Raw genomic sequence first — 27,531 nt, 5'->3', positions numbered from 1 at the left:
GTTGGATGGCAGAAGGGGGGAGGAGAGGGGTTGCAGGAGGTGATGGTGGATGTGTGAAGTGCACATCAGAGCGGGTGTGAGGTGTGAGTCTGGGCTTCTCAAACCTGCAATAGAATGCATTGAGAGTGTCAGCCAGTTGTTGATTCTCCACAGATCGGGGGATGGTGATTTGTAGTTGGTGATGTTCCTCAGGCCTCTCCAGACTGATGCCGGGTCGTTGGCTGAAAACTGGTTTTTCAGCTTTTCAGAGTAGCTTCTTTTAGCAACTCTGATCTCCTTTGTCAGTCTGTTTCTGGCCTGGTTATACAAGATTTTATCCCCACTTCTGTAAGCATCCTCTTTGGCATGACGAAGCTGTTTGAGTTTCCCAGTAAACCATGGTTTATCATTAGTGAATGATAAGAATGTCCTGGTAGGAATGCATGTATCCTCACAGAAACTGATATATGATGTTACAGTATCTGTGAGCTCATCCAGATCGGTGGCTGCAGCTTCAAAAACAGTCCAATCAGTGCAAAAGATCCAAAAACTGATCATGTGGGTTCTGCATTCATTATTCCAAAGGTTAAAGTGTATAAGAATAAAAGGATATCAGATTGTTTATCGGTGTATACTGGAGAGATGTTTGCAATAATTATGGCAATAAGGTGGATTAGGGAAGTTAAAATATCCAAGGCAGTAGTATGTTCAGATTGTAGTTCAGCTCTAATAAGTTTGAAGGAGATGAAGTCAGAAACAAGACAGGATATGGTAATAGAGATAATTCAAGAATTATATTCAATCAAACAAGCTAGTTTAGAAGTACAGTTTTTGTGGGTTCCAGCACATATTGGGCTGAGAGGTAATGAGGAGGCTGATGCATTAGCAAAAAAGGCAATAGAACGAGATATAGTAGATATACCGATTTTATTTAGTAGATCAGAAATTAAGTCAATTATTAAAAAAAATATTCTGAAAATATGGCAGCAATATTGGGATAATGAAATAAAAGGTAGACATATGCATCAAATAGAGCCAATAGTGGGTAAAGGAAGAGTATCAGGTAGGTGTAGGTATGAGGAGAATATGATTACAAGATTAAGATTGGGACATACAAGATTGAATAGTACATTGCATTTAATAGGTAAGAGTCCAACAGGTTTATGTGAGGCATGTGAAGTTAGTGAAACAGTTGAGCATGTAGTAATGCACTGTAGGAGATATAATGTTGAAAGGAAAGAGTTGAAGGAGGAATTAAATAATATAGGAGTTAAGTTCACTATTCAAAATGTATTAAAGTCAGATAGGAGTATAATAAATCTAATGGTAGAATATTTGGGAAATACTGGGTTAAATAAGCGCATTTAAATTAGGGGTTTTATTTTTTTATTTTTATTTTTTCTTCTTCTACCTGTCATGGGGGCTGAGAGTAGACGGAGGAGCTGAACACGCAGCGCCGGATGAAACTCTATGAAGCCTCTGTGCGGGTAAATAGAGGTTATAGTTGTGTCAATGGTCCATTTCCTAGATAGGTGGCGGTAATGCACATATCTGTCTGCGATCCGCCGTAAAAAAGCAAGAAGAAGAAGAAGAAGAGCTTTAACCCTCCCGCCGGCAGATGGCGACAGAGCCGCAGTAAAACTGTCCTCCGTTACGAGATCACCGCAGAAACAGCGGCTGACAGGAGGGAAGATGGCGGCGACAATGCTGAGGTCGCTCTCCAGACTCGGACGTCCTTCAGTCATTTTAAACAGTCATCTCAGCACTCCAGCCTGTGTTCTGCTTCAGAAGAGGTACACACATTATATTTACCAGTATCGAGAAATTTAAGCATTGGGTTCGTTAGATAGCGGCTTGCTTCTGTCAATGTTATCAGGATTAGATAACCAGTATTTCTGCGACTTCGAGTTTCTGTCAAGCATGGAAATGTACAATGTTACTAAACTGTACCTGTTAATTCTTATTATTGCATGTCACTATTTGATTGTCAATTTCCCCCCTCCGCCAAAGTTTTGATTAACTGCTGTAAATGAGCATGTAACGTTAGCCGGTGGAGATTAAACATGAGCAGTAAACAGTATCCTAGTTTTAAAAATGGATATTTTTTTTCCCAATTACTTGTACATCTGCTTTGCTTTATGTTTTGAAATGTCCGACAACGCAAACCTATCTTAATATCTGTAGAAAAAGTGGCCTACAGAAAGTACTCAAGCCACACATCACACTGTTTGAATGTCATTGCATTAGATAACAAAACATCAAGCCAAATGGTATTTATTTTTTAGGGAAAAAAGCACAAGCATCGTTTTCCAGCAAAACATTTCAGTCAGATGTGTTTTGTTGTTGTTGTTTTAATTTTTAAACGATTAATATAGTTTAACAAAGTTTGGGCACTTTTTAAAAGAGAAAACAAAACTTTTTTTTTTCATAAACTGACAATTATTTTTGTTTTGTGTGGAATATTGCATGATTTATCTGTGCACATCATTTTTCTTCATGTGCCCTTGTAATCTTTAATCAAAATGACTTCTCTGATGTGTTTACTGACATGAGGGCGGGACAACCTGTCACTCACATGAGATCGGCCAATAGCAAACCACAACAATCCAATTAATTCATAATTGACTAAATTAAGTCCCGCCCCACTTTTTTTCCTTGTTCTAGAAGTAGTGGCTATGTCACAATATGGAAGAAAAGACTCACAACCTCCCGTTTCATGCCGACTTTAAAAATGATTAGTTTTATGGCATTAGATAGCCTAATTCATAACTTAAATATAAGTGTGGCTTACAAATATATAATGAGGCCACTGTGTAAATGCTGACATCTTGTAATTTGTAAACTCGCAATTCTTGTTCTTGAAGTTTGAGTGTATATCTCTGTGCATTATGTGTGCAAGTCAATCAAAAAAAATCAGTGTTTGCGTACTTGTGCACTTTCCTATGCTGGTTTGTAGTAGGCCTATATCTTGTAGTATTTGTTTAATGACAAAATAACCTTATAAAGTTCATACACTACATGGTCGGGTTATTGTAACCCTATGTACCCGAGTCGGGTACATAGGGTTACAATTTTTGGTTACACTTTTTTTTTTGGTAACACTTTATTTTACAGTGTCCTTGTTACATATGTTATATGTACTTACCATAGTAATAACAGTAAAATATGCATAATTGCATGCAACTAACCCTTAAACAAATCCTAACCCTATAGTAAGTACATGTAGTTACTCGGTACTTAAATATATAATTACACTGTAACAATGACACCTTAAAATAAAGTGTAACCAATTTGTTAAAGGTATCTTTGTTACACTGTACTAAACAAATATTAAGTAATAAGTAATATTAAGTAACTCCATGCACTTACTATAGGAGTTGGTTTAGGGTTAGTCACATGTAATTATGCATAATTTATACTTTAGTAACTTCATGTAACATGTGTAACAATGACTTTGTCAAATAAAGTGTTACCGTACATTAGGGTTGGGCGGTATTACGGTAATATCGGATACCGCGGGATCTTAAAATAGCACCGGTATCAGTTTCAATACCGTCATTACCGGCACTTATATAGCCTATAATATATATAATTTATTTATTGCCTAAAAACTGCTTATGTGTGGTTGCAGTTTGGCAATATTTCTGGTTCCAACCGCATGAGAAGGGAGAGGCGGTAAATACAAGAGATGTAAACACCTCTAACCTAATGTCGCATCTCCGAAACAACCGCCCACTCACTGCTGCCAGGATGCATTTTGTTCTCGAGTTCATTAAATAAGCGCATTAAGTTTCGTATTTGTTAAAATATTATAATGTTATTTTTTCCATCTTTGTTGATTATGAAAAGTGAACGGCACAAATAAGATGGGATGCATCGGGAGTCAGACGATTTGACCACTTCAATAAATTTCGTTTTGTAAAAGGCCTCTTTAAAACGAATTTCATTTTGTATATATTGTTTCTTAATTTTAATACATTTTTCATCAACCAATTTCCTGGATAATCATGACATGATGGGCATGCCGCGGTCACTTGCATTGAAATCTCATAAATTAACCGAAACTCAGTGTAGGCTATGCCTCACAGACATGGCAAATATATATAAATAAAGCTTGAAATTTATTTAAACGAAACAATTCAAAACGAAAGAAATAGGCTACTCACTGATTAGGCTGAGTAACCCATGATGTGCATTTCTCTCTAGGCGCGTTCATACGGAGATGCGATCGTCAATTTCATTAAACGAAACCATTCAAAACGAAAATAAATAGACTAGCCTAACGTACTCTCTGTAATCCATGATGTGCATGTCTCTCTATAGCGTTCAGATGCCGATCGTCAATTTCTTTAAACGAAACAATTCAAAACGAAAAAAAAAAAGGCCACTCTCTGATTGTGTAATGATGTGCATTTCTCTCTATAGGCGCGTTCACTACAGAGATGGCGATCGTCAACTTCCATCTTTGCAGAAAAGTTGTATTAATAAAAATCAATGGACACGTGTCACCGGATTACAGAGGGACTTTTTGCTTGTTGCACGCACACAGATATTATGTTGAATAATGGTGGGCTCCGGCTCATAATAACAGTTAATGCCGTCGGCCTGACTCAGACACAATGTGCAGGGGTTGGGCTTGATTTTTTATTTATTTTTTGCCCGATCTGGCATTCAGTTTCTGAACGGTGTAGGCACAAGCCAACAGTTTGGTGACGCCGTCTGAGCCCATTATGTCATAATTTTTAATTAGTCACGGTAATACCGTATACCCCGGTAAAATAGGGAGGAGGTTTGACGGTATCAAAATTCGAATACCGCCCAAGCCTACCGTACATAAGTGTATAGTGTGTCATTTGGGACTCAACTAATGTGTGTTTCCTGTCTGTCCAGGCAGAAGCAATGGCAGCCAGATGTGGAGTGGGCAGAGCAGTACGCTGGAGCGGTGATGTACCCCAGTGTCATCACTGAGAAGTGGGCTCCTCCACCGTGGAACGGTTGGTTTGATTTTGGCTTAGTGACTTCTGTATTTACACAATCACCATATAAGGCCAACCACAATATTAAAAAGATCTTCATCTCTCTCAGATAAGGACCCACCAGCAGAGAAGGAGGTGTCCAACCTCACCATTAACTTCGGCCCTCAGCACCCGGCGGCTCATGGAGTGCTGCGTCTGGTGTTGGAGCTCAGCGGAGAGTCGGTGAAGAAGTGCGACCCTCACATCGGCCTCCTGCACCGCGGCACAGAGAAACTCATCGAGTACAAGACGTATTTACAGGTACTCTTAAGACACTATATTATCAACTGCTTAATTCAGTGTGCAAATATGTCATTTCTGTTCTAAAATATAAGGAAGAAAATGTTGTAAAAGGAAGGGACGGAGATTGATATGAAGATCTTATTAGATTTTTTTTTTTTTATACGTAGACAAAGTGTTCCTTTTGGGGGCATTTTCAATATATCGCAATATATATATATTTTTTGCAATACTCAGCATATCACAAAGTGCGCAATAATATCGCATCGTGGCATAAGAATCGTGATAATATCACATCATGATTCCCACACCTTCTACTTCCTCGGTAACATAAATAAACACAGCCACTTAATTCATGGAAAGAGATTTTATTTTGTCGCAAAATGTAGCTTTATTATTGCCCAGCTCTTTATATAAAGTCCTAATTATTTTATAAAGTAATTATTAGTCCTAATTTGTAAGTCGCTTTGGACAAAAGCGTCTGCTAAATGACTATTATGTTAAATGTAAAGTGGGATCCATATATATATATTTTTCTGATCCTGATATATTTATACCTTTATAAAGTGCAAATCGAACTGAAGTGGGATCCTCAATTTAGCTCTATTGATAGTTATATAAGTCATATAATATATAATATAAGATAGTAATATAAGTCACTTTGGATAAAACTGTCTGTTGAACTTAAATTATAGAAATGTAATGCTGTACATCACAAACTGTTATAAGTCATAAAAAGAAAAAGCTGTCATAACTGTGCTATTTTCTGATGCTTTATTATGCTGTTGTCTATTATTGGCTGTAATGTGTGTGTGTGTGTGTGTGTGTGTGTGTGTGTGTTTGTGTTGTTGCAGGCTCTTCCATACTTCGACAGGCTTGACTATGTGTCCATGATGTGTAATGAGCAGGCATATTCTCTAGCTGTAGAAAAGCTTCTTAACATCCAGGCTCCTCCCCGCGCACAGTGGATCAGAGGTGAGGAACAAAAACTACAACGCTTTCAATCTGGTTTGCACTCATGAATCCAAATTAGATTTAAACCAGAGTTCATTTTGCTAAAAGAAATCCCCCAAAAAGTGCATAAACGATGTTACAGTTCCACAATGAATTGAGTTTGCATTGATTGTTTTTGAATGTGTCCGATTGGTTGTATCAGCTGCATAAATGTGTTATATGGCCTCCGCAGTGCTGTATGGAGAAATGACCCGTATCCTGAACCACATCATGGGCGTCACCACCCACGCCCTCGACATCGGTGCCATGACTCCCTTCTTCTGGTTGTTTGAGGAGAGAGAGAAGGTAAAAACTTTTATTTGTTTTTTACAGAAAGGTAAATATGCATTTTGTTGGACATTAAATGCATTTAAAATGGTATTTTCCTGAGAACAGTAACTTTAAAGCAAATGTTATGGGGTATAAATTAATATAATTACAATACAAAGATACGTTTTTGTCTGTTTTGGTTTTTACTTTATTGGTTTCAAATGTAGTTTACACTAGGGCTGGGTAGTTTACACTAGGGCTGGGTATTGACAAAACTTTCGCGATTCTATTTCGATATCGATTCACAAGCTTGCAATTCGATTCGTTTTACATTTACATTTATTCATTTAGCTGACGCTTTTATACAAAGCGACTTACAATTGCTATATATGTCAGAGGTCGCACGCCTCTGGAGCAACTAGGGGTTAAGTGTCTTGCTCAGGGACACATTGGTGTCTCACAGTGGATTCGAACCCGGGTCTCTCACACCAAAGGCATGTGTCTTATCCATTGCGCCACCACCACCCCTGGTTTTGTTTTGATTCAATATTGATTATTTTGGATATCAGGTACAATACATGGCAAATTTTCTCAAGGAAAACAAATCTCTTAACTAATGCTGTAAACTATGGGAGTCAGTTGTAGCCTATAGGCTTCATTAGCCTACTATAATATTGAAGGTAAAAATGAACTGATTTGTATACAAACACTTAAATTACACCTTTATTTATTTTTATAATAATAAAGTTATATGAAATATAAACATTTTAATGGTGGCTGTCATAAAAAATTGCCAGATTTATTCAAACATGCATTAAATATTGAAGAACAAATTATAATTAATATGTAATATGGCTCCTATATTTAGCAAAATGCTTCTCTCTAGAGTTCATTTTTCTAGCTGACTAACGAGTTTATGGTCGCTGGATTTGGTAAATGTGACGTTATATTGGATGGGATGTTCAATGTTCCATTCATTTATCAACTGAAAACAGGATGACTAGCCTGGGATTTAAGAATCGATATAGATAAATCGATATTTTTTTACCCAGCCCTAGTTTACACTGATGAGCCAAAACATTATGAGCAGTCACAGGTGAAGTGGATATTGTTGATCATCTCTTAACAAGGCCACAATATTAAGGTCTGGGTAGATTAGATGGGAAACAAACAATCAGTTCTCGTAATCAACGTGTTGGATGCAGGAGAAATGGGCAGGAATAAAGATATGAGGGACTATTTGTTATGGCAAGGCGACTGGGTCAGACCATCTCTGAAACAGCAAGGTTCGCACCTGGTCAGCGGTGGTGAGAATTTACCAACAGTGTCCGAGGAGGGATAAACTACAAACAGCGAAAGGGTGTGGGGAACCCAAGGCTCATCGATGCACCTAGTGTCTGGTCCAGTCCAACAGAAGGTCTACTGTGGCACAAGGCGCACAAAATTTTAATGATGGTTATAGGAGAAAGCCACTGTATCCGCAGACCAATCAGAGTGTCTGTGATGACCTCTGTCCACCGTCGAATGCGCTTACGATGGGCACGTGAGTGTCGGAACTGGACCTTGGAGCTGTGGAAGAAGGTCCTGTTTTCTTGTACATCACGTAGACAGCCGTGTGCGCCATTTACCTGGGGAAGTGACAGCACCAGGATCACTGTGGGACGACGACAAGCCGCTGGAGGAAGTGTGATGATCTGTGGGCGCAAATTTGATACGTGCCACAAACCTTCACATTGTTGCAGATCAGATACATCCCTTCATGACACTGGTGTTCCCTGGTGGAAGTGGCTCTTTCAGCAGGATAAAACACCTGACACATGGCACACATTGTTCAGGAATGGTTTGAGGAACATGATGAAGAGTTCAAGGTGTTGCTCAGCCTCCAAACTCTCCAGATCTCAATCCAACTGAGCATCTGTGAGATGTGCTGGACCAACAAGTTTGATCCATGGCGGCTTCACCTCGCAACCTACAGGACTTGAAGGATCAGCTGCTGGCTTGTTTAAATCTGATTAATCAACAAATCTTTAGTTTCAGCCCTATACAAGATGCTACTAAACTGTTGTTTGTTTGTGTTGAACCAAGTTACCATTGAATTGTCTGTTTGTTGGTATCTTGCAGATGTTTGAGTTCTATGAGAGAGTGTCTGGAGCCAGGATGCACGCTGCATACGTCAGACCCGGTGGAGTTCATCAGGTACGGTTTGATGAACGTTAGCCATGTTTCCATCCACTTATTTTTATGCTAATTTTGGGATATCGCATAAAAAGATGGCAAGATTCACATGAAAAAAAAAAAAATAGAATTAAAAACTTGTGTGCTCAATTGAGGCGGATAATTTTTTATTCCCATAAGAGGACATGCGCATAAATTACGATGGCGACACATTTACCGTATAAATCCTTTGATGCTCAAAAAAAAGTGACTTTGTTTTAACAGTGGATGTGATTGGATAACTGGACTAACCAATGGATCAGTTTCATCGCACAGCATCTCAAATGTTGGTTTGATCATTCTGAAATGCCTGAGACAAAATCTGTCTTCAAAATGGTTGGATTTAATTAGAAGCGTCACACACGATTGTATTCCCAAACACAAGGTATTTGCCTCCGAACGCAAGAGAACATGACAGCGTTTCATGACAGCTCTGAGGCGCAAGTCATTTATGATGGAGTACTGGCTTGCCCGATTGCAGCAACTTCCATTTTTATTCGATATTTTGTGCCACTTTTCCAGTTAGTGACAATTTTATTTTGTTCTTGTGCCGTATTCGCAAATGTTTATTCGATATTCCAATTTTGAGCACAAGTCAAATTCACAACTTTGGATGGAAACAGCTACTGTCATTATAACTGAAAAATCCTTATCTTTTCTGGTTATACTGAAATGTTATAACTTGTGTGCCTCAACCTGCTGATCACTCTTCTTGCAGGACTTGCCTCTTGGTCTCATGGATGACATCTATGAATGGTGCAAGAACTTCTCTATTCGCATTGATGAACTTGAGGAGGTATGTGCACCGAAATGCAACCGGTTTTACTCAAGAAAAGTGCTAGTTAGTATTAAATATGTCTCTAAAAATGTGATATTTGTCTTACTGAGCATGTAGATTAATGTTTCTTTTTCAAAATGCATGTTTTCATTTGATTGGCAATAATTATACGGAGTTTCTAAATGAATTCGACTGCCATTATTGTTTCAGATGCTGACCAATAATCGTATCTGGAAGAACAGAACTGTTGGCATTGGTGTTATTGGGGCAGAGGATGCACTCAATTACGGCTTCAGGTAAAACAGTTTATTATTATGAAGTCAATCTGATTGGTCAGAGCTGCAGCTCAAGTGTCTCACTCTCTCTCTCTCGCCTGCATACACAGAAGTTACTATAGTAGATGAGCTTACAGTAAGTAATGGAGACAGACCAATTTATTTATAAATCAATCACAAACAGGACAGAAGCAAAGTCATTTGCATGAAGGCGTTTCGAATAAATCTTTGTATGGTGAGATTATTCATCATCATGGCTCAAGTGATGTGAAAAATCACTCACACGTCAAGTGCAACACTGTATGTGTTAATGAGATGTTAATCTTAGACCACAGTGTAGCTTAAGAAATGTATTATTATTAATAATAATAATGATGATGATAAAAATAACTTAGCATGTTTTATAATTATAATGTTAATAATAAGTAAATAATAGAAAAGTTTACAGTTAATACTAAACAGTACAGTTTAATATCCAAGTTTACAGTTTAAAGAGGATATTTTTGGGGGGGGTGAGAGATGTATAAAGAGCAGCACTGCATAATTGACACAGTGTCATCCACATAAATTAGTCATATTATTTAGATTTCTTGGAATTGAATGCACCTTCCTCATTTGGCTATAATACTAAATAATATTGTCCCTGACTACACAATAACATCATTGATTCAAGTTGAACATCACAGCTGTTACTATATCTGGTGTTTTAGGAAGTGAGCCTGATGATGACAGAATATTCTTTATTTTTTTTGGGTTGAACTATCCCTTTAAAATCTGTGTATGTGATGTTGTTAATTGTACACAGCAGGCCTGATCGATGTTCACTGAGGATGTACATAGTATCCAGTAACTGAACTCTATTGAACGGTTGTTTAAATCGCTCTTGATCTCTTTCAGCGGAGTGATGCTCAGAGGTTCTGGTATTAAATGGGATCTGAGGAAGAGTCAACCATACGACAAATACGACGAGGTGGAGTTTGACGTGGCCGTTGGAAGTAATGGCGACTGCTATGACAGGTGACCACACATGTCAATGTTTTCTGTTTTAGATTGGGTTTAAGAGTTTCAGGCAGCTCAATGACAGGAAATCTAAATGCAACCACAGGCTATAAATTGGTCTTAGACTCTGCTTAGCTTTCTCACCACATATGCTGATGGTATCACATGTGAAATGTGGAGTGAAGAGTGCCACTTAAAAAAAGAGATAAAATATGTTGTGAGAACGTGAGACAATCCGACTAAATATAATTTCATATTACGTTTTACATTAGGAGTTTGTACTGTAAATAACGTGATATCACACATTGGTTTTGAAAATGTATTGCGTTCAAATATAGAAAGTGATGCAAGTATTCCTACGCTTAACTTTCAGATATCTGTGCCGTGTTGAGGAAATGAGGCAGTCTCTGCGTATCATGCTTCAGAGTCTCAACAAAATGCCTGCTGGAGAGATTAAAGTAGATGATGCCAAAATAGCCCCACCCAAGAGATCAGAGATGAAGGTAAGATATGTTTGCATATGTCTTACGTTCAAATGGCAAGAAATGTGATTTCATAATGATTTGATAAGCTTATTTAAAGGTGCATTTTGTCATTTCTGCACCAATAATGTCACTAAATGACTTTTTCAAACTGTTTTTTCCAAACACTCCCCTCATTTTGGTCAGCCATACAGTCTTGCCCAAAACTCAAGCCATTGGTTGAGCCAATTTGTCTTTGTCGAGATGCTCAAACAAACAATGTTTTAAAGCACCACAGTGTTTAACAAAACCTTTAAATGGCTTAATTATAATTGTCTCTTCATATTCCATGGACATTAGCCCATGAAGGACATCGAAATAAGATGTTGGGGGGGTCAAAGAAAGTAGTTTGTTTGTTTATTTGGATCCCCATTAGCTAGTGGCAACTCTTCCTGGGGTCCCAACAAGTAAAAAATACAGAACTACATTATTCAACAACAATAACGGCCGTTTCACACATACTCTATGTATGCCATGCAGGAGCAGCACGCGCTATAGCGCTTTCACATATGCTGCGTTTGCAGTGCGTAACTGACCCACGGCTGTACCACAAACACATACTCACTATTTTTATTTCAAATCCAGAAGTTATCAGCAACTTTCATTTAAAAAAAATTTGTCAGCATTGCTATTCTCTTTGTAAACATACAAAGGTGAAGACGTTTGTGTTTAAACGTCTATTTAATAGACGTTTAAACACAACCTAAACAACGTATTATTCAATGCTACTTCTATAGATTTATATATTAAGCAATTTATATATTAAGCTCAAGCAAGTGGTAAACCACGTTAGCCTACTTATAATAAAATCGGGAAAAAATTATGACAAAAACAGCCGACTCTCATGCCGTTTGTTTTGCATTTAAATTTTAATACAACAAATCTTGCATATCACAAAGAACTTGTTTTTCCACCTCCATGAATGAGACGAGTGTTGTTCATATGTCGCCTTGTTGAGGTAAATTGTAGTTTTCCTTGCTTTACCCCGGTCTTAAAGTAAATAAAGATGACTGTGAAAAATAGTAGTATTAAATGAAATACATTTATGGTGAGATTACTACATTTTGTTTAATTAAATGCAATTATGGTGAGATTATTATATTTTCATGTCAGTCTGTGTTCATTTTGACCACAACCCATGCGTTGTCACTTTAATTCAGCTCGTGCAGCACAGCAGAAATAAACTCGTGCGGAAACGATCTCTGCAGTGCTGTATACTCACCGCACCTAGAACGGATCGCCGGACCGCATCCGCGTGCAGTGTGAAAGCTCTAACCTGTTAACATGGGTACGGAAAAAAATACACACTGCAAACGGAGTATGTGTGAAACGGGTGTGAAAGTCCAGTCAATTAAACATACAAACCCAAAATTCATTCCAATATCAAAATCAACAATTCATTATTGTGATATTGTAATATTGTGACATTAAATATTCCTTTAAAGATTTTTTTTAAACCTCATTTTACATGTTAAAAAATATATATAATATCCGATGGCAAGTCTTTCCATATTTTCATTCCTCAGTCCTTTGTTTTGCATTGGTTTTTGAAATTGGAAGTAAAAACATCCCTTTAATGCCTGCCTGGTATTACAATGATGACTAGTACTACTATACAAAAGTTGACAGTGCAGGGCATTAGGAACTCTGGACACTGAAATATTTCTTATAAAACAAAGCAGGGAGATGATCACCCTATCCTTCACCAGTGGCCAACCTAAAGTTTTGTGTATTCTTATTATATTAGCCCTAGCCCAAGTCTTTACTTGATGCACTCGACCACACATTTTTTTGCACATCTCTTTATGACTAACAGACCTCTTCCCATAACTGCTACCTTATTTTCTATCTGTTTTGACCACTTAAGCCTGCTGTCTAATATAACAAGTCTTATTTCCTCTACCTGTTCAATAGGCATACTCCTTACAGACATATTTAACTGTGGTTTGGATTTAAAGTTAGAATTTGATCCAAACACAATGCTTTTGGTTTTGTTCAAATTTAGGTGACTGTCCGTGCACACTTTAAAACAAGAGGAAGATCATTGGTAAAATAGAAAATAATAATGGTCTTGCGCAACTTCCTTGAGGCACACCACATTGCAACTTTTTCACATCTGAATAACTTCCACTATAAAATACACATTATCCCCTATTAGACTGATCACTTTTAAATCATTGTACAGTATGAGAAGTACATTTATAACATTTCAGTTTGTCCAGCAATAATTTAAGATCCAATACATCAAAATCTGAGCTAAAATCCAACAATACTGCTCCGACTAAGTTATTGTCATCAATCTGTGCTAAGCGATCATCTGTCATCTGTGTTCATGCTGTTCCTGTTGAGTGTCCCTCTCGATACTCGAAAATCAGAGAGTAAACTATTCTCCTCAAAGAAGAATTTAATTTGCTCACAGACTATCGCTTCCAATAGTCTACCCTTAATGTGTAGCGTTACCTATAAATATGAAGATTACGGATGTAATATACATTTATAACGCTATAATATGTTATAATCTTGGCAGTAAATAACATAATAATCACTGCAATAACTAAAGCATTTGTCTATTTAAATCCAAACTGTGATATTTAAAAAAAAAAATTTTGCCCGTTCAAAATTATCTAAGTTCACAGTTCCAAAAATTAACTAGTTCATAGTTCTTTTTTTCCATGTTGCTGCGAGATATTATTTTTCAAAATGATTGCCACAGCCCACATATAACCACAGACAATTATTATATCAGTTTTAACACTGAAGCTATGCCTCAGATTTTTCCCATCCTCACCGACCTTGTCATAAAGCTCGTTTAAATGATCATACGACGCCTCCTTGCTGCTTTTTGTTTTGATTTGTAACGTAAGTGATGAGTCGTTCACGACTGATCCATTCATTGCGTCTGTCACGTGACAAATGAACGAAAGACTCGGTAGGTAAAGTAATTATTTATGTTCCCTGTAAACGATTTTTGACTGCATTATAATTATTTCTTAATTCAGAATATGATCAAGATTGCGTAGGTGGATGTGTTCTGGGAATTTGCCAGTTAATAGTATAACATTTAAAGACCTTTAAATGAACTAAATGACTCGAAAAAAGATTTGTTCATTTTGATGAACGAGATCGAACAAGAGAGTCCGTAGACACTGGTGGCTGGTGTTGCCAGATTGGGTGTTTTTTCCGCTACATATTAAAGCCGGTTTACGGTGTGTTTTAGCCGGGTTTTCGCCTGGAAGGCTCCATAGAAATCTGGCACACTATTGAACGAAGTTAAACTGAGAGAGCGTGGCGTTCACAGACACCAGAATGAACGAGTTCACAGTAACGTTCATCAGGAAGTAATACAGTACAGTTCACGTTCGGCCAAAATATGAACGAGTTTATGAACTATCGTTCAATGAACGCGTTCAGGCACAACACTGGTAGGAAGACTCATCATGGCCATATTCCAGGATGACATTTTAAAAAAATCAGGCTCAAATTGTGAAAGAAAAGTGCCTACTGTAGAAGTTTACCCAACTGTGGCGACTTCCTCTTCTGGAAACCACATAAATGTGAAAAGGCTCGGTTAAGAAATGAGAAAACATTTATATTATATAACAAGAAAAGCACACTTCGCCTTTAAGAAAAAAAGGTTTCAGACGTTTTCATGTTCGTGCCCTGTAACGTAAACTAACGTCCCTCTTGTTTTGTTTTCATGCAGACGTCAATGGAATCTCTCATTCATCACTTTAAGCTGTACACTGAAGGCTACCAGGTTCCTCCAGGAGCCACGTACACCGCTGTAGAGGCACCGAAGGTGAGTGTGACAACAGTGGCCTGCACACCATCTGTTCTCAAGAGAAATTGTTGTTCAGTGGTTTTTGTTCGTCTTTTCATCCAGTATGGTGAGGTTTTGGGCGAATTTGTTAGTCAGCATGCCCATATGGGGAATGTGGGTTTCTAAAGTTATTGTCTCTGTGGTACTTTGTAAAGGTATTTTTTTTGCGGTGCTGTTTTTAATCCAACAATGCCGCAACACAGCACGACCAGCGTATGTCTGATTCACGAATAAACGACTCTTACGACCTAGCCGTTATGTTAAGACTGTGTCTTAAGAACTCGCATAAACAACTAGTTAGGGCTAATCAGTCTTACTTTCCGGTATCAAATTAGACCAATCTATGTTTTTATGTAACTGACTTAAAAAATAAAGAAAGTAATTTGATGACTCACTTGTATCTAGTCTTAGCACTTTATGCAACCGGCCCCCTGGTTCTTTTCAGCCAATCAAAAACATACAATGCAACCAGTGTATTTTACTTTTGATTTGTTGTACATCTGCTGAAATCTGAACGGATCTTATAATTTGGCAACAGACTGCTGATTAATGCAGTACAATTTACTTTTTAAGTATATAACTAATAAAATGATTAAGGAACCGGACTTATGAGGACCCAGAATGGTTATGTTCCCCATAATTCCCTTCCCTAAACTCGTTTGTGTTGTCCTGCAGGGTGAGTTTGGTGTGTATCTGGTGTCTGACGGGTCCAGCAGGCCTTACCGCTGCAAGATCAAGGCACCTGGCTTTGCTCACTTGGTAATTAAATCAGTTATTGTTAATGCACTCACCAAAAATAATACACATTATATTATATTATGCTTTGTAAATAATTAAAAGAACATGCACTACAATTCAAAAGTTTGGGGTCAGAAAAATCTTTTATGTTTTTGAAAGAAGTCTCATTATACTCATTAAGACTGCATGTATTTGATAAAACATACAGTAAAACAGTAATATTACAATCTGAAATAACTGTTCTATTTGATTTTTTTTTTTTTTATGTATTTTATTCCTGTGATGGTAAAGCTGAATTTTCAGCATCATCACTCCAGTCTTCAGTGTCACATGATCCTTCAGAAATCATTCTAATATGCTGATTTAATGCTTAAGAATTTTTTTTTTTATTATTATAAATGTTTAAAACAGTTAAACAAAATCTGCTTCATTTTGCAGAAGCCATGATTCACTTTTTCAGGATGGTCAGTATTTACGTGTCAATTTTAATGCATTGTTGCAAAACAAAAGTATCGATTCCTTTTTCTTCAAAAAAAAAAGTCAAAGTCATAGTGAAATTAGTGTCCCCAAACTTTTGAATAGTAGTGTATGTGAAAAAAAAAAAGTTTGATCTTTTTCCTGTTTGTGTTGATGTCACACAATGATGTGGTTTGTTTCTCTCAGGCTGGTTTAGATAAAATGTCTAAAGGACACATGCTTGCAGACGTGGTGGCGATCATCGGTAAGAACTAGTTCTTCCCTCTCTTACAGTTCAAGTTCTCAGTTCTGTCTGCTTTTTTAGTAACTGGAGATTTGCACGTCACATCAATTTGTTGCTGAACTGCACATTTGTTTGAAGTATGAAAATTAAATAAAAGGCGAATAACAGTTCATGATGATAAAAAATATTTATTAGTGCTTTCAATCGATTAAATAAAATTTAACTAATTAATCGCTCCTAACATTAAAGTTTTTAATTTATTTTTAAACAATGAATCTCTAAAATAATGTAGAAACAACATAAAGACAGTAAATTTGTAGCGCTCTCAATCGATACATTTTTTAATAATATTTTTAATAAATAATCGCACATTTCTCATTTAATCATTCATTTTCTGGAATGAATCGCACCTACCATTAAAGTTTTTAATATTTATATATTGTAATCCTTTTCACAATGAATCTATATAGAAATGTAGATAATGATAATGTAGAGAAACAACATAAAGACAGTATATTTAAATTATTTGTTTAATGGTATCTTTTTACGAAGCACTCTGAATGAAGGCCAGTATCACTCATACTGATGTCTCTATTACTCAATTTTAGCCATTAGCTATAGCCATTCAACATTACAGTATAATTGAAAGTTATCAGTATTAACATTAAATAGGCTTTAAAATATATAACAACTTTTAATTTAAGCGAACTTAAAACAATCTTCACATAAACCCATTATAATAAATGTCACATTTAGCAGTGACCTTCAATATATCAGGGCTCGATGCTAAGGGTTTTTCCATTGGCCTAGTTGGGCCAGAACAGAAAAAAAAAGCATTATATTTAATTAAGGGGTTGATTTTGACAGCCCTAGTAGTATTTATGTCATGGTAAAAACCCTCTTCCCGTCTTGAGGCGATTAACTATAACTATAATGATTCTAAAAATCGAATATCAAGAGTTCACACCACAACTATAATGATAACGGCACAGGGAAACAATATCATTGGAATCACTTTCAGAAAGATTTTGTCCAGCTGATGACCAATAAAAACATGGACAGCCAATCAGAATCCATCCTGCTTTAAAGAACTCAGACAGACGACTTAACTATCTAACTTATCGTTCTTGGTGTGAACGGGCCTTTAGTCCCGTCCAAGTGTTGCTATATCAGACGTCTCAAATAAACAGAGCCACGATGCTCCAGTTTACACTCTGCTTACAAATATTTGATTTGCTTACCGTCTCTCTGTCATTCTCCAAAGACTTCAATGATCCATTGAGCTTTTCCACACGTTGAGCTTCCTGCGTATTTAAATGCCTGTTAACACACAAAACAGTCAGACAGTCAGAATGCTGCTTATATAATTATATAATGCTTAACGGATCATTAGTTAATGAACATTTATACAGTTACAAATGTCTTGAAACCTTCATCATGTTCATTTCATATACATTTATTGCTTTTTAATGGCATATTAAAGTTATAACAAACTCATAGATGTTGGTCAGTGCAGTGATATTATTGATTTTAAACATGTATTTTCAGTGAATCTAAAGAAGCTAAGAACCGTTTTCATCCTAAATGCATCCACTTTATTTTGCAATGCAGAAGTGATCTATTTCCTGTGAATGTGTGACTTCCGATGCATTAGCTGCTATAGGGAAATAACGAGATTAAGAATAGAAAATTGCAGTGAACGGTCAACTGTTTGTGTTACAAGCCAGTGTGTGTTTATAATTACAACAATACATTAAAATAAGATGGTAAGAAATACCAGTTTGCAATATCAGGGAGCATAATGAGCTGTTCTGTGCAGCGAAACACAGGCCGAACTGGAAGAGGATGAGCCACACATTGAAATTACTAAGAAAAATAAGTTGGATAGTAGCGATGTCAACAGATATTTATATATGAATAAGGGATATTGCAGCCTGTCATTTCCTGTAGCAAAGTATTGCACTGCTATTTTTCTTAAAGGTATAGCGGAGGATGTTTTACTTCCTGGTGGGTAGTCTAAACTATTGGTCCTCCTAATTGTCAATCATTCTGGTGAATCAATCAAACTTTTCAAAAAGTGGAGAGGGCGGGTCTTATCTAAAATTTGGAAAGATCCTCGGCTATACCTTTAAGCTTAATGCATTGTTTCTGAAAATTAAACTGGGATAGTATGAAGAATAAAATGACACTTTTTGTTTAATAACTGTTACGATGTTGACCTGAAACAACCTGTTGTCTCTTCCCACAGGCACTCAGGACATCGTGTTTGGTGAAGTGGACCGCTGAGGACGTTGACGTGCTTCCCTGAGTGTCTGGTTATGATTCTGTCTTTGCAATCCATTCTAGTGATGTTTCGACAGAAGTTCCTCTTATTTCTCTGTGTAAATGCTTATGAAACCTAATAAATATATTAAAACTTGGGAAAAAAAGCGCAATTTCTTTTTCTTTAAATTCAGGTGCTTTTATCTAATGTGACTTGCAAACAAGGAAGGCCACAATACAAGTGCTGCAATACAACGGTCTGTAAAAGTACAAATTGGCACGTAGAATCTGCAGATTATATATATATATATATATATGAAAAACATACAATTAAGCAGTTTTAAAAGTAGCCATAGGGTCAAATACTGATTCAGCATTTCCAAGGATCTGCGGTCTGAAGCGCATCACATGGCTTTCGGGCCTTTTTCCTCTTCGTCACTTACGGGTGGGGGTGGTTTAAACTTCAAAACTGACATATTTTCACCACAACTTCCCTCTTGTCTGCCTCTGATGTGCTTTTCACATCTGTTCACTGAAAGTCTTCTTTGGAGGTGTGTGTCCAGTGAGGTACTCGAGCAAAGCCCAAGTTTTAGATGATGATGATGAAGGTGGGGATGCCCTTCTCTCTTCTTTCTCTTTGGCTCAGCTTCGGCGTTGCCGGTAAGTGTTAAATATCAACGCTTTTGATCTCAAACGACACAGAGCTTACAGGTTGACAGACAAACTTGTAAAAAAAAAAAGGTTTTTGAAATCGAATGTCAATTAATGAATGCAAATGTATTACATTAACAACTTTCCTTTATTAGGGAAGGCCTAAGGGGTATTATAACATTTTAATCATGTATAACAAACTAAAGTCTAGTGTGAACAGTGGCTTTTTCAGTTAACTTTTTATTTTATTTAAGTTTTTTTAATGTTTTTAAATGTTTAGGTAGTCATTTTGTCCACTAAACTTGTGAAACTTAATATATTGCGATCACTGAGCTTCATTGTGTTTTTAGAGCCAAACTGTTTTGTTTCTAATCTGTTCATAAATTATTAAATGATGCCACTAAGAATAGTGCACTCTGACCATTTCTTGAATGTGGAAGTATGCCAGGATTTCATACAAGGTTTTGCTTCTGTATTTTGGCAGCGCTTTTAAAAATGAAGCAAGTGACGCTTAAAAACCCCAATGCACATGTGTCAGTCCTGCAATACAGCATTTATGGGGGGGGGGAAGTAAAGTGAAGTGAAGAGTGAAGTCAGAGCCTTGGTTGGTTACTCAGTTCACTTTTCACATCTTTTGTTTTTTACAAGCCTTTACTACATCAGAACATTGAAACGGTGTTTAAAATGAAACTGTGATGCCAGGAAGTAGCCTCTCTTTAATCTGTAAACCAGCCTCGAACCACACAGATATGACCCTATATATAAATGACAAATGCTAAGCCAAAGTTCACAATAACAGAATAAATGCATAGGGCAATTTCCTCAATGTCTTGACTAGTGCTTGTGAAAGCGGTGCTTAATTTTAGGTTCTGGCTGTGTTAGTTCTGCTGGTCGCTGGTCCACTTCCCTTCTGCTTCTCTGTGAACTAAACAACAAGGTTTAAAGATTTGAGCTTTGTAGTATTGTCGATAACACTTTACAATAAGGTTCATTAGTTAACATTAGTTCATGTATTTACTAATAATGAGCAAAACATTAGTTACAGTATTTATTAATCTTTGTTAATGTTAGTTAATAAAAATCCAGCTGTTCATTGTTAGTTCACAGCGCATTAATGTTAACAAATACAACATTTGATTTCAATAACGTATTAGTAAATGTTGAAATTAATATTAACTAAGATTAATAAATGCGAAAGAAGTGCTGTTCATTCTTTGTTCATGTGAACTAATGAGTCTTATTGTAAAGTGTTACCGTATTTTCTATTATTAATTTATTTTCAATACTTTAATTCTCACAGATAAAAATTTGGTTAACGAGCAAAGGGAAGTTCAGCTACGAGAGACAAAAAAAAATAATCATGCATCTCGATCAAACAGTATTTGTGTTGCACTGGAATGAATCCATTGATCCTGGAGCCATTAAGACAACACAGTGTTTGAGTAGTTTAGTATAGCAAGTTATTTTGGATCATGCAGCTCTGTATTTATTGGATTAATTATGAGCGTGTGGTCAGCGAATTCATGTTTGCACTTGAAGGTTTCAGCGAAAAGAGAAGTAACACTATTCTGCGGGATATGATACTAAACACCACACGTTCTCACTATAGTTTTTAACACTTAGCAACACTGTTTAGGGCTTTGTAGAGTCATTAGAATTGATCATTAGAATTTGTTTGTATTGTAAACATGTCTTATCTTTCATATAATCAAGATGATAGCATCACCAATGATATTCTAATGATGTGATGCATATGCATCATCAGTACAATTAATGATGCATCATTTGTTTGTAATTTATTAATGACCACAGAGAATTGATCAAGTGTAAATTGATAATGTATTAAAATACAGCAGAGAAACTGTAAACAAGTTTTATTTTAGTGTCTTTGTTACACATGTAGTTTCTACAGTAATAACTATAAATTATGCATAAACCCTAATTCTATAATTACATGTAGTTAATTAATATCACTCAGTATTAAATGTACGTGCAGTGTAACACACACCTTAAAATAAAGTGTATCCGAGGTTATATATGAAGCAGTGACCTATAAAACTGACTCAGACCGTTTTATTTAATATCAAAAATCATATTCTCACTGTTAACAACTGTCATAAAATACTTTAACTGAAGCACAATATATTGAGATTTTTCTCTTCCTATTATTTTCATTTTTGCAGATGCAGTGAATTTGAAAGAGCCGCAGATTTGCTACATCTTGGACGCGGTTATGTTCGTCTATGGGGTCGTTCTCACTGTCCTGTACTGCAGAATGAAGGTACTGTATATGTGATCAAACTCTTTAACAGTTTAAACTCTGAAAGTCATAATCACGGCATCATAGTGTGTTCAATCCTTTAAACATTAAGACTAACTGTCAAAGTTAGAGGTGAGTTCGTGTACTTACAGTGTTTTTTATCTTTTGTATTTTGCATGGGAAATCAAGATTGAATTATTTGAATAAATTGAATAATTGGTAACACTTTACAATAAGGTTCATTAGTTAACATTAGTTAATGTATTAACTAATATGAACTAACCATGAGCAATACATTTGTTACTGTAATTGTTAATCTTTGTTAACGTTAGTTAATAAAAATACAGTCATTCATTGTTCATTATTAGTTCATGCTAATTAATGTAGTTGACTAATGTTAACTAATGAACCTTATTGTAAAGTGTTACCGATTAATTTGTTCAAGGCTAGATTCAATCTCATAAAATAGCCCTGATATAAGTATATACCATTCTGAAATTATTTGGTAAAAAGCTATTAACTTAACTTTATCTAATAATTTTATACAAACAAGTAGGCTAATATCTAACTAATATCTATATATTCCTTCCATCCATCCATCCATCCTTCCATCATCCATCCTTCCATCATCCATCCTTCCATCATCCATCCTTCCATCATCCATCCTTCCATCATCCATCCATCCATCCTTCCATCATCCATCCTTCCATCCTTCCATCATCCATCCTTCCATCCATCCATCCATCCATCCATCCTACCATCCATCCATCCATCCATCTATCCACAGATGCGAAGTAAACAAGCTGAAAAACTTTCAGGGGTAAGACTATCCGTCCATCCATGCTAATTTATTCCACAGTATGTTCTATATACTGTGTGTGTGTGTGTGTGTGTGTGTGTGTGTGTGTGTATATATATATATATATATATATATATATATATAATGTATGTGTATATATATGTATAAACAATCTGCATATATACATATACATACAGTAGTCGACATCTGAAGTGGATCAAAACCTTTCATCAAAGTTACATGAATTCTGAACAATACGCGTTCTTTTCTTAGGACAACTTTGAACTTTTTTGATCCAATTCAGATGTTGACTACTGTATATATACTGTACATCCATACAGTATATATCACATATAGGCTATACACACACACACACACACACACACACATGGCAACAATATGTTTACATATGTTCTTTTTCTTCAGTAAAATGATTAGGCCTATAAAATATAGAAAAACATTTATAAAACTGCTAGAATGAATCAATGCGGCGTAATGTGAATTTAAGACACGGCTGTAACGATGGCCAGTACATTCTGAACCCAACAAATGACATTTATGCAGGTTAACTACTACTACTATCCTTAAATTAACCCTAACCTGACTTAAGGAGCAGTGTTTTTGTCCAGTTTGAGTCTCTGAAGACTCAATCTTGTGTTTCAATCTCTAAAATTATCTGCTTTTGCTAACTGGGCCCTCTCCACCCACATCACACTTTAGCATCCTGTCGTGATCATTGTGTGAAGGCCTTTCTAAAAATTGCTGCTTTTCAGCATGCAACCTTTCACACAACACATACAGATCAAGCATACATCCTTTTCAGAAAGCTTATTATAATTCAACAAAAGAACATTGTTTAAACTTCATTAGACCTTATGTGACTGTCACTGAGCTTTGAAAAAACTTTCGAAGCTCCATGTTTCATCTTTGTTACAGCCTTTCTAATGTGTTTATTCTTTCCGTTCGTTTACAGAAAAATGCCAGCGATGGGGTTTATGAGGTAACGTTATTCTTTTTGTGTTGTGGTTTTTTAATATTCCGTGTAGCAGTAAAATGAACCTTTCTTGTGTGTATGTCTATATTCTGCAGACCGAGCCAGTAGCGTTGGTCATTTTAATTTACCTATAAATAATAATACTGAAGGGATATTTCTATGACTGCGCGTGAAGTTGTCATAGCAACCAGAAGATACATCGCTAAATGACAAAAGGCTGCGCTAAATTTAGCAATAAACATGTTGAAAATGCACCATAAACACGATACTTTAAAGTAGGCTTTTATTAAGAAAATAAGGAAGTGAAAAATTACTCACCCTTTGCTATAGGCTAAGACTGTTGACTGGATTTATTAATTTATTTACAAAATAAATAATCAAAATGATTTAAAATACCTACATAATGTTCATATTTACTTTTGAGTAGTAAATATAATTTATTTGTAAAACTATAACGTTAGGCCTAGTAGCATTCAGTCGCTTCACCCGCAGGCTAACGTTAGGTAACGTTAGCCTACATTTATGCTGCCTTCAGTTCACGTGCTATCGGAAATGTCCTAATTCTGACTTATGAAGTCGTAAATACAATTACAAAAAGTGCTTTGTTGTCGGAAAGGACAAGAATCATGTAAGACACTGGGTTTATTCTTGCCTATTTATTTGCAAAATCTTATTAAAGGGATAGTTCACCCAAAAATGAAAATTCTGTCATTATTTAGGCTATGCATCAACATGTTGTTCTGAACCTGAGTTTCTTTCTTCTGTTGAAGACAAAAGAAAATATTTTGAAGAATGTGGTTAACCAGACAGTTGACGGCACCATTGACTTCCATAGTATTTTTTTTTACCTACTTTGGAAGTCAGTGGAGGCCAGAAACAGTTTGAATACCTAGGCTACATTCTTTAAAATATCTTCTTTTGTGTTCAACAGAAGAAAGAAACTCAATACAGGTTTGGGACGACTTGAGGAAACTTTGTACATGATGACAAAGTTTCCATTTTTGGGTGAACTATCCCTTTAAAGCTAAAATGATATTTAGCATCCCATTCATTGACAACCATAAACATTCACTACACTATCTAGTCAGCTTGCTGACAACTCTGAAAATTCGGTCCAAAAAAATATAGTGTATACTTTTTTCTTGATTTACCCCATAAGTAAAATGTAACAACATGCCCCATAGGTGGGACATGTTGTTACATGATCTAATAAAAAAAAAAATTATCTGATCTAATAAAAAATATATATACAAGACAAACTAAAATGCAATTAACTTTTTCATATAAAAGAATGGAATTTTTTAATAATTAAAAATAAAAAATAGTTTGAGTTTGACAACAAACACACCGCAAAACACAGCTATACAGCATAGTTCAAAGCATAACAATAATGAATAATTTCTTTAATAATTTTTTATTCACCTTTTTCTAATGGTTTCTCAAAAGAATATAATAGCATAGTTCAAGGGGGAAAACTGTAATGCAGTGTTGCAACGATCCTCACCTGTGCAACTGGGATTTAAACCTGGCTAGATCAGCATTAAAGAACGATCTCAACTGTTAAATAACAGATATAAGATTGAAATAATATCAGATTTCTCTCATTTTAAATAAACAAAAAACAGAGATGAAAAATTAGCTTGAGAAATGTACTTTTGCTATGGTTAAATAAATGTTCAGTGATATCTTCCAAAGAATTCTGGTGCAATTTCTTCTCTATATAGTGTTGATAAGGCAACTAGTAAATACACTAAGTTTCGTTATGACGGTATTATAATGAAAGCATGCAGTTTTTTTTTTTTTTTTTTTTTGTATAGCATTTAACTGATGCATATTACATTTCTGAAGCCTGTGGTTGATCTGGTGTAAGCTTCTATTGAAATGGTGCTCACTCTCTGCCACATCCGTTTTGTCCCTCTCTCTCCTCCACACCGCAGGGTCTCAAGCCTCATGATCAGGACACATACGAGACCATCAAAATGAAGAAAGGAAAACAATAAGACTCAAATCAAAAGTGGGAAGGAAGTTTCCGGACACAAATTCCACTGTCATCTTAAGCGTGTCGCACATGTAAATAAGCTTTCAACATTATTACAAGAACAACTTTTTTGTGTTTATGTAGTATATGGTAATCACTTACATGTAGCACTTAATCAAACAGAATGCAAAATGTCTACTTTTCTACTTGTTTAATAATTTAAATAATATTTGTTTAATGAATGTATTTTTCTATCGGGCCTTTAAACTACATGTTTAGCTTCTAACATGTATACCACACTGCGTGTCACTTTTCTCGAGGCTAACTTCCTGCCCTGGCTTCTATAGCAACATGCCACCAACCCCAAAGAGTCCGAGTCATTTCCTGTTTTAAAGAATACATGAGTGGTCTGACAACATGTGCATCTGTCTTTGACCACATGTATGAGAGGTGGAAACAGAGCTGTTTTTGATTGTAAATGTGTAGGCCTTTTTTTTCCATTGGTATAAGAGCGAGGGCTTATATTGCTTTGCTGAGACGATGTTTTCCTTTCTGCTACATGTGGCATCTTAGAGAACAACTGTATGTGTAACAAAAATGACAACTTTGATTGTCAGAATGTAATGTAAGAGTTACAATATAAGCTTAATTATGAGATTGTAAGAATTTATTACAAGAGATTAAATACTTCCAAAAATTGATTATTTTGGTTGTGTGGTTGTGATTGTTAATGCTTACAATTTTTATGATCAATATCCAATGAAATAAAAAACATACAACTCTGAAAAACAGTGCTTTTTATTTTATTTTATTTTTTAACATTTCCTGTTATGTTTTTTTTTTAGCTTGACTACTGAAAGTGTGCTTGCATTACAAGTTAATCACATACTAAAGAAAAAGTAACACTATTTTGAAACTTTGTAACTTTGCAACTACTTGTCAACTAGCAGTCATTACAGTATTAGTGGACCGTCTGCTTAATATCTGCTGACACTTTGATGCTCCCATAACAGACATTCTATAAGTAACTTTGAAACTACATGGCAACTTATTCTACTAACATGAAGCCTATAACCTAGTCTACTAATACTCTGAGAGTTAGTTGACATATATAGGCGCAAAGTTACTTCTAGTTAAATGTCTCAAGTGGACCATCGAATTAATGTTACTACTAACAGTTCATTAATGTTATATAGTACTTACATTCTACTTACAGAATGTCGAAAGTGGACCATCGAAATAAAGTGTTCGCTTTTTTAATTATATGATTAACTTTTGCAAGCACACTTTCAGAAGTCAAGCTAAAAAAAAAAAAAACAGGAAATAATTTTTTTTAGTTTTCTTCAAACTCAAGAGTAAGACAGTGAAATTAAACCATTGTCTTTATTTCAAGATATAATTATAAAAATGTTACAGCGTAGCAAGTATGAATGTGTGTAATATATCAACAACATATCTAGAACCTTTTTATCACTGCAAATTTCACTCTGTTAAACAATATTGTCATTACAGCAGCAAACGAGCAACATGTTTGCTTACTGAGAATAGCTCACCTAGATTTAGAAACTAGTAACAACAGAAATAATTTTAATCATTACATGTAATCATTACATGACACATTTATTCATCTAGGCTGCTTCCACATTAGGTGTCACTTTATTTTTCTTGACGCAGAGAAAGTTGAGTCTCTTCTCACAGTCTGCAGGTTTCCAAGCAATCTTTTTTCTATCATAAACTCCACAGCGCTGATTCATAGCAGGACACTGGGGCTCTTCCTCCATAGACCAGGCCGTATATGCAATATTATTACCATTTACCCAAAACCAGTGACCAGCGATAAAGCGCAGACCAGTCCAAACATCATCTGTCAGGGCTGGTGTGCTCTTATCTTCTGCCTCCTTCATAATCACATCTGAGCTTAAACCGGCAAGATCAATGTAGTTTTGTCTGCAGTATTCCAGAGCCTCTTCCCACGTGTTCTCCTGCTGCACCAGGATCAGCTCAAAGTCCTCCATACAATAAAATGGTAAAGACGAAAAGCAAGG

The 27,531-nt window shown here is 35.9% G+C and overlaps 2 protein-coding genes across 2 annotated transcripts; both read left to right on the top strand.

Moving 5' to 3' along the window:
* The first annotated feature begins 1,614 nt into the window (after nt 1-1,614).
* On the top strand, nt 1,615-18,971 carry ndufs2 (NADH:ubiquinone oxidoreductase core subunit S2). The gene is made up of 14 exons (XM_082155768.1): nt 1,615-1,772; nt 4,870-4,973; nt 5,065-5,255; nt 6,089-6,209; nt 6,421-6,533; nt 8,619-8,693; nt 9,430-9,507; nt 9,700-9,785; nt 10,662-10,781; nt 11,137-11,266; nt 14,988-15,083; nt 15,780-15,863; nt 16,506-16,563; nt 18,791-18,971. Exons 1-14 carry the CDS (start codon nt 1,672-1,674, stop codon nt 18,826-18,828), a joined length of 1,395 nt encoding a protein of 464 aa, XP_082011894.1. The 5' UTR covers nt 1,615-1,671; the 3' UTR covers nt 18,829-18,971.
* Nucleotides 18,972-19,289: 318 nt separating this feature from the next.
* fcer1g (Fc epsilon receptor IgFc epsilon receptor Ig) lies at nt 19,290-26,275 on the top strand. The gene is made up of 5 exons (XM_082155944.1): nt 19,290-19,464; nt 21,639-21,736; nt 22,503-22,535; nt 23,488-23,514; nt 25,446-26,275. Exons 1-5 carry the CDS (start codon nt 19,398-19,400, stop codon nt 25,506-25,508), a joined length of 288 nt encoding a protein of 95 aa, XP_082012070.1. The 5' UTR covers nt 19,290-19,397; the 3' UTR covers nt 25,509-26,275.
* The last annotated feature ends 1,256 nt before the right edge of the window (nt 26,276-27,531 follow it).

This window comes from Leuciscus leuciscus (assembly GCF_965113295.1).
Source record: "Leuciscus leuciscus genome assembly, chromosome: 2".
In the NCBI taxonomy this organism is placed as follows: Eukaryota; Metazoa; Chordata; class Actinopteri; order Cypriniformes; family Leuciscidae; genus Leuciscus; species Leuciscus leuciscus.
This window is presented reverse-complemented; position numbering and strand designations above follow the sequence as displayed.

What these genes read in the sequence shown, in the direction of transcription:
- ndufs2 (XM_082155768.1), top strand. Translation starts at nt 1,672, where the DNA reads ATGGCGGCGACAATGCTGAGGTCGCTCTCCAGACTCGGACGTCCTTCA. An exon ending in CCGCTGTAGAGGCACCGAAG is followed by an intron (nt 15,084 to 15,779) that starts GTGAGTGTGACA and finishes GTTGTCCTGCAG; the next exon opens with GGTGAGTTTGGTGTGTATCT. An exon ending in CACCTGGCTTTGCTCACTTG is followed by an intron (nt 15,864 to 16,505) that starts GTAATTAAATCA and finishes TGTTTCTCTCAG; the next exon opens with GCTGGTTTAGATAAAATGTC.
- fcer1g (XM_082155944.1), top strand. Translation starts at nt 19,398, where the DNA reads ATGATGATGATGAAGGTGGGGATGCCCTTCTCTCTTCTTTCTCTTTGG. An exon ending in AAGCTGAAAAACTTTCAGGG is followed by an intron (nt 22,536 to 23,487) that starts GTAAGACTATCC and finishes GTTCGTTTACAG; the next exon opens with AAAAATGCCAGCGATGGGGT. An exon ending in CCAGCGATGGGGTTTATGAG is followed by an intron (nt 23,515 to 25,445) that starts GTAACGTTATTC and finishes TCCACACCGCAG; the next exon opens with GGTCTCAAGCCTCATGATCA.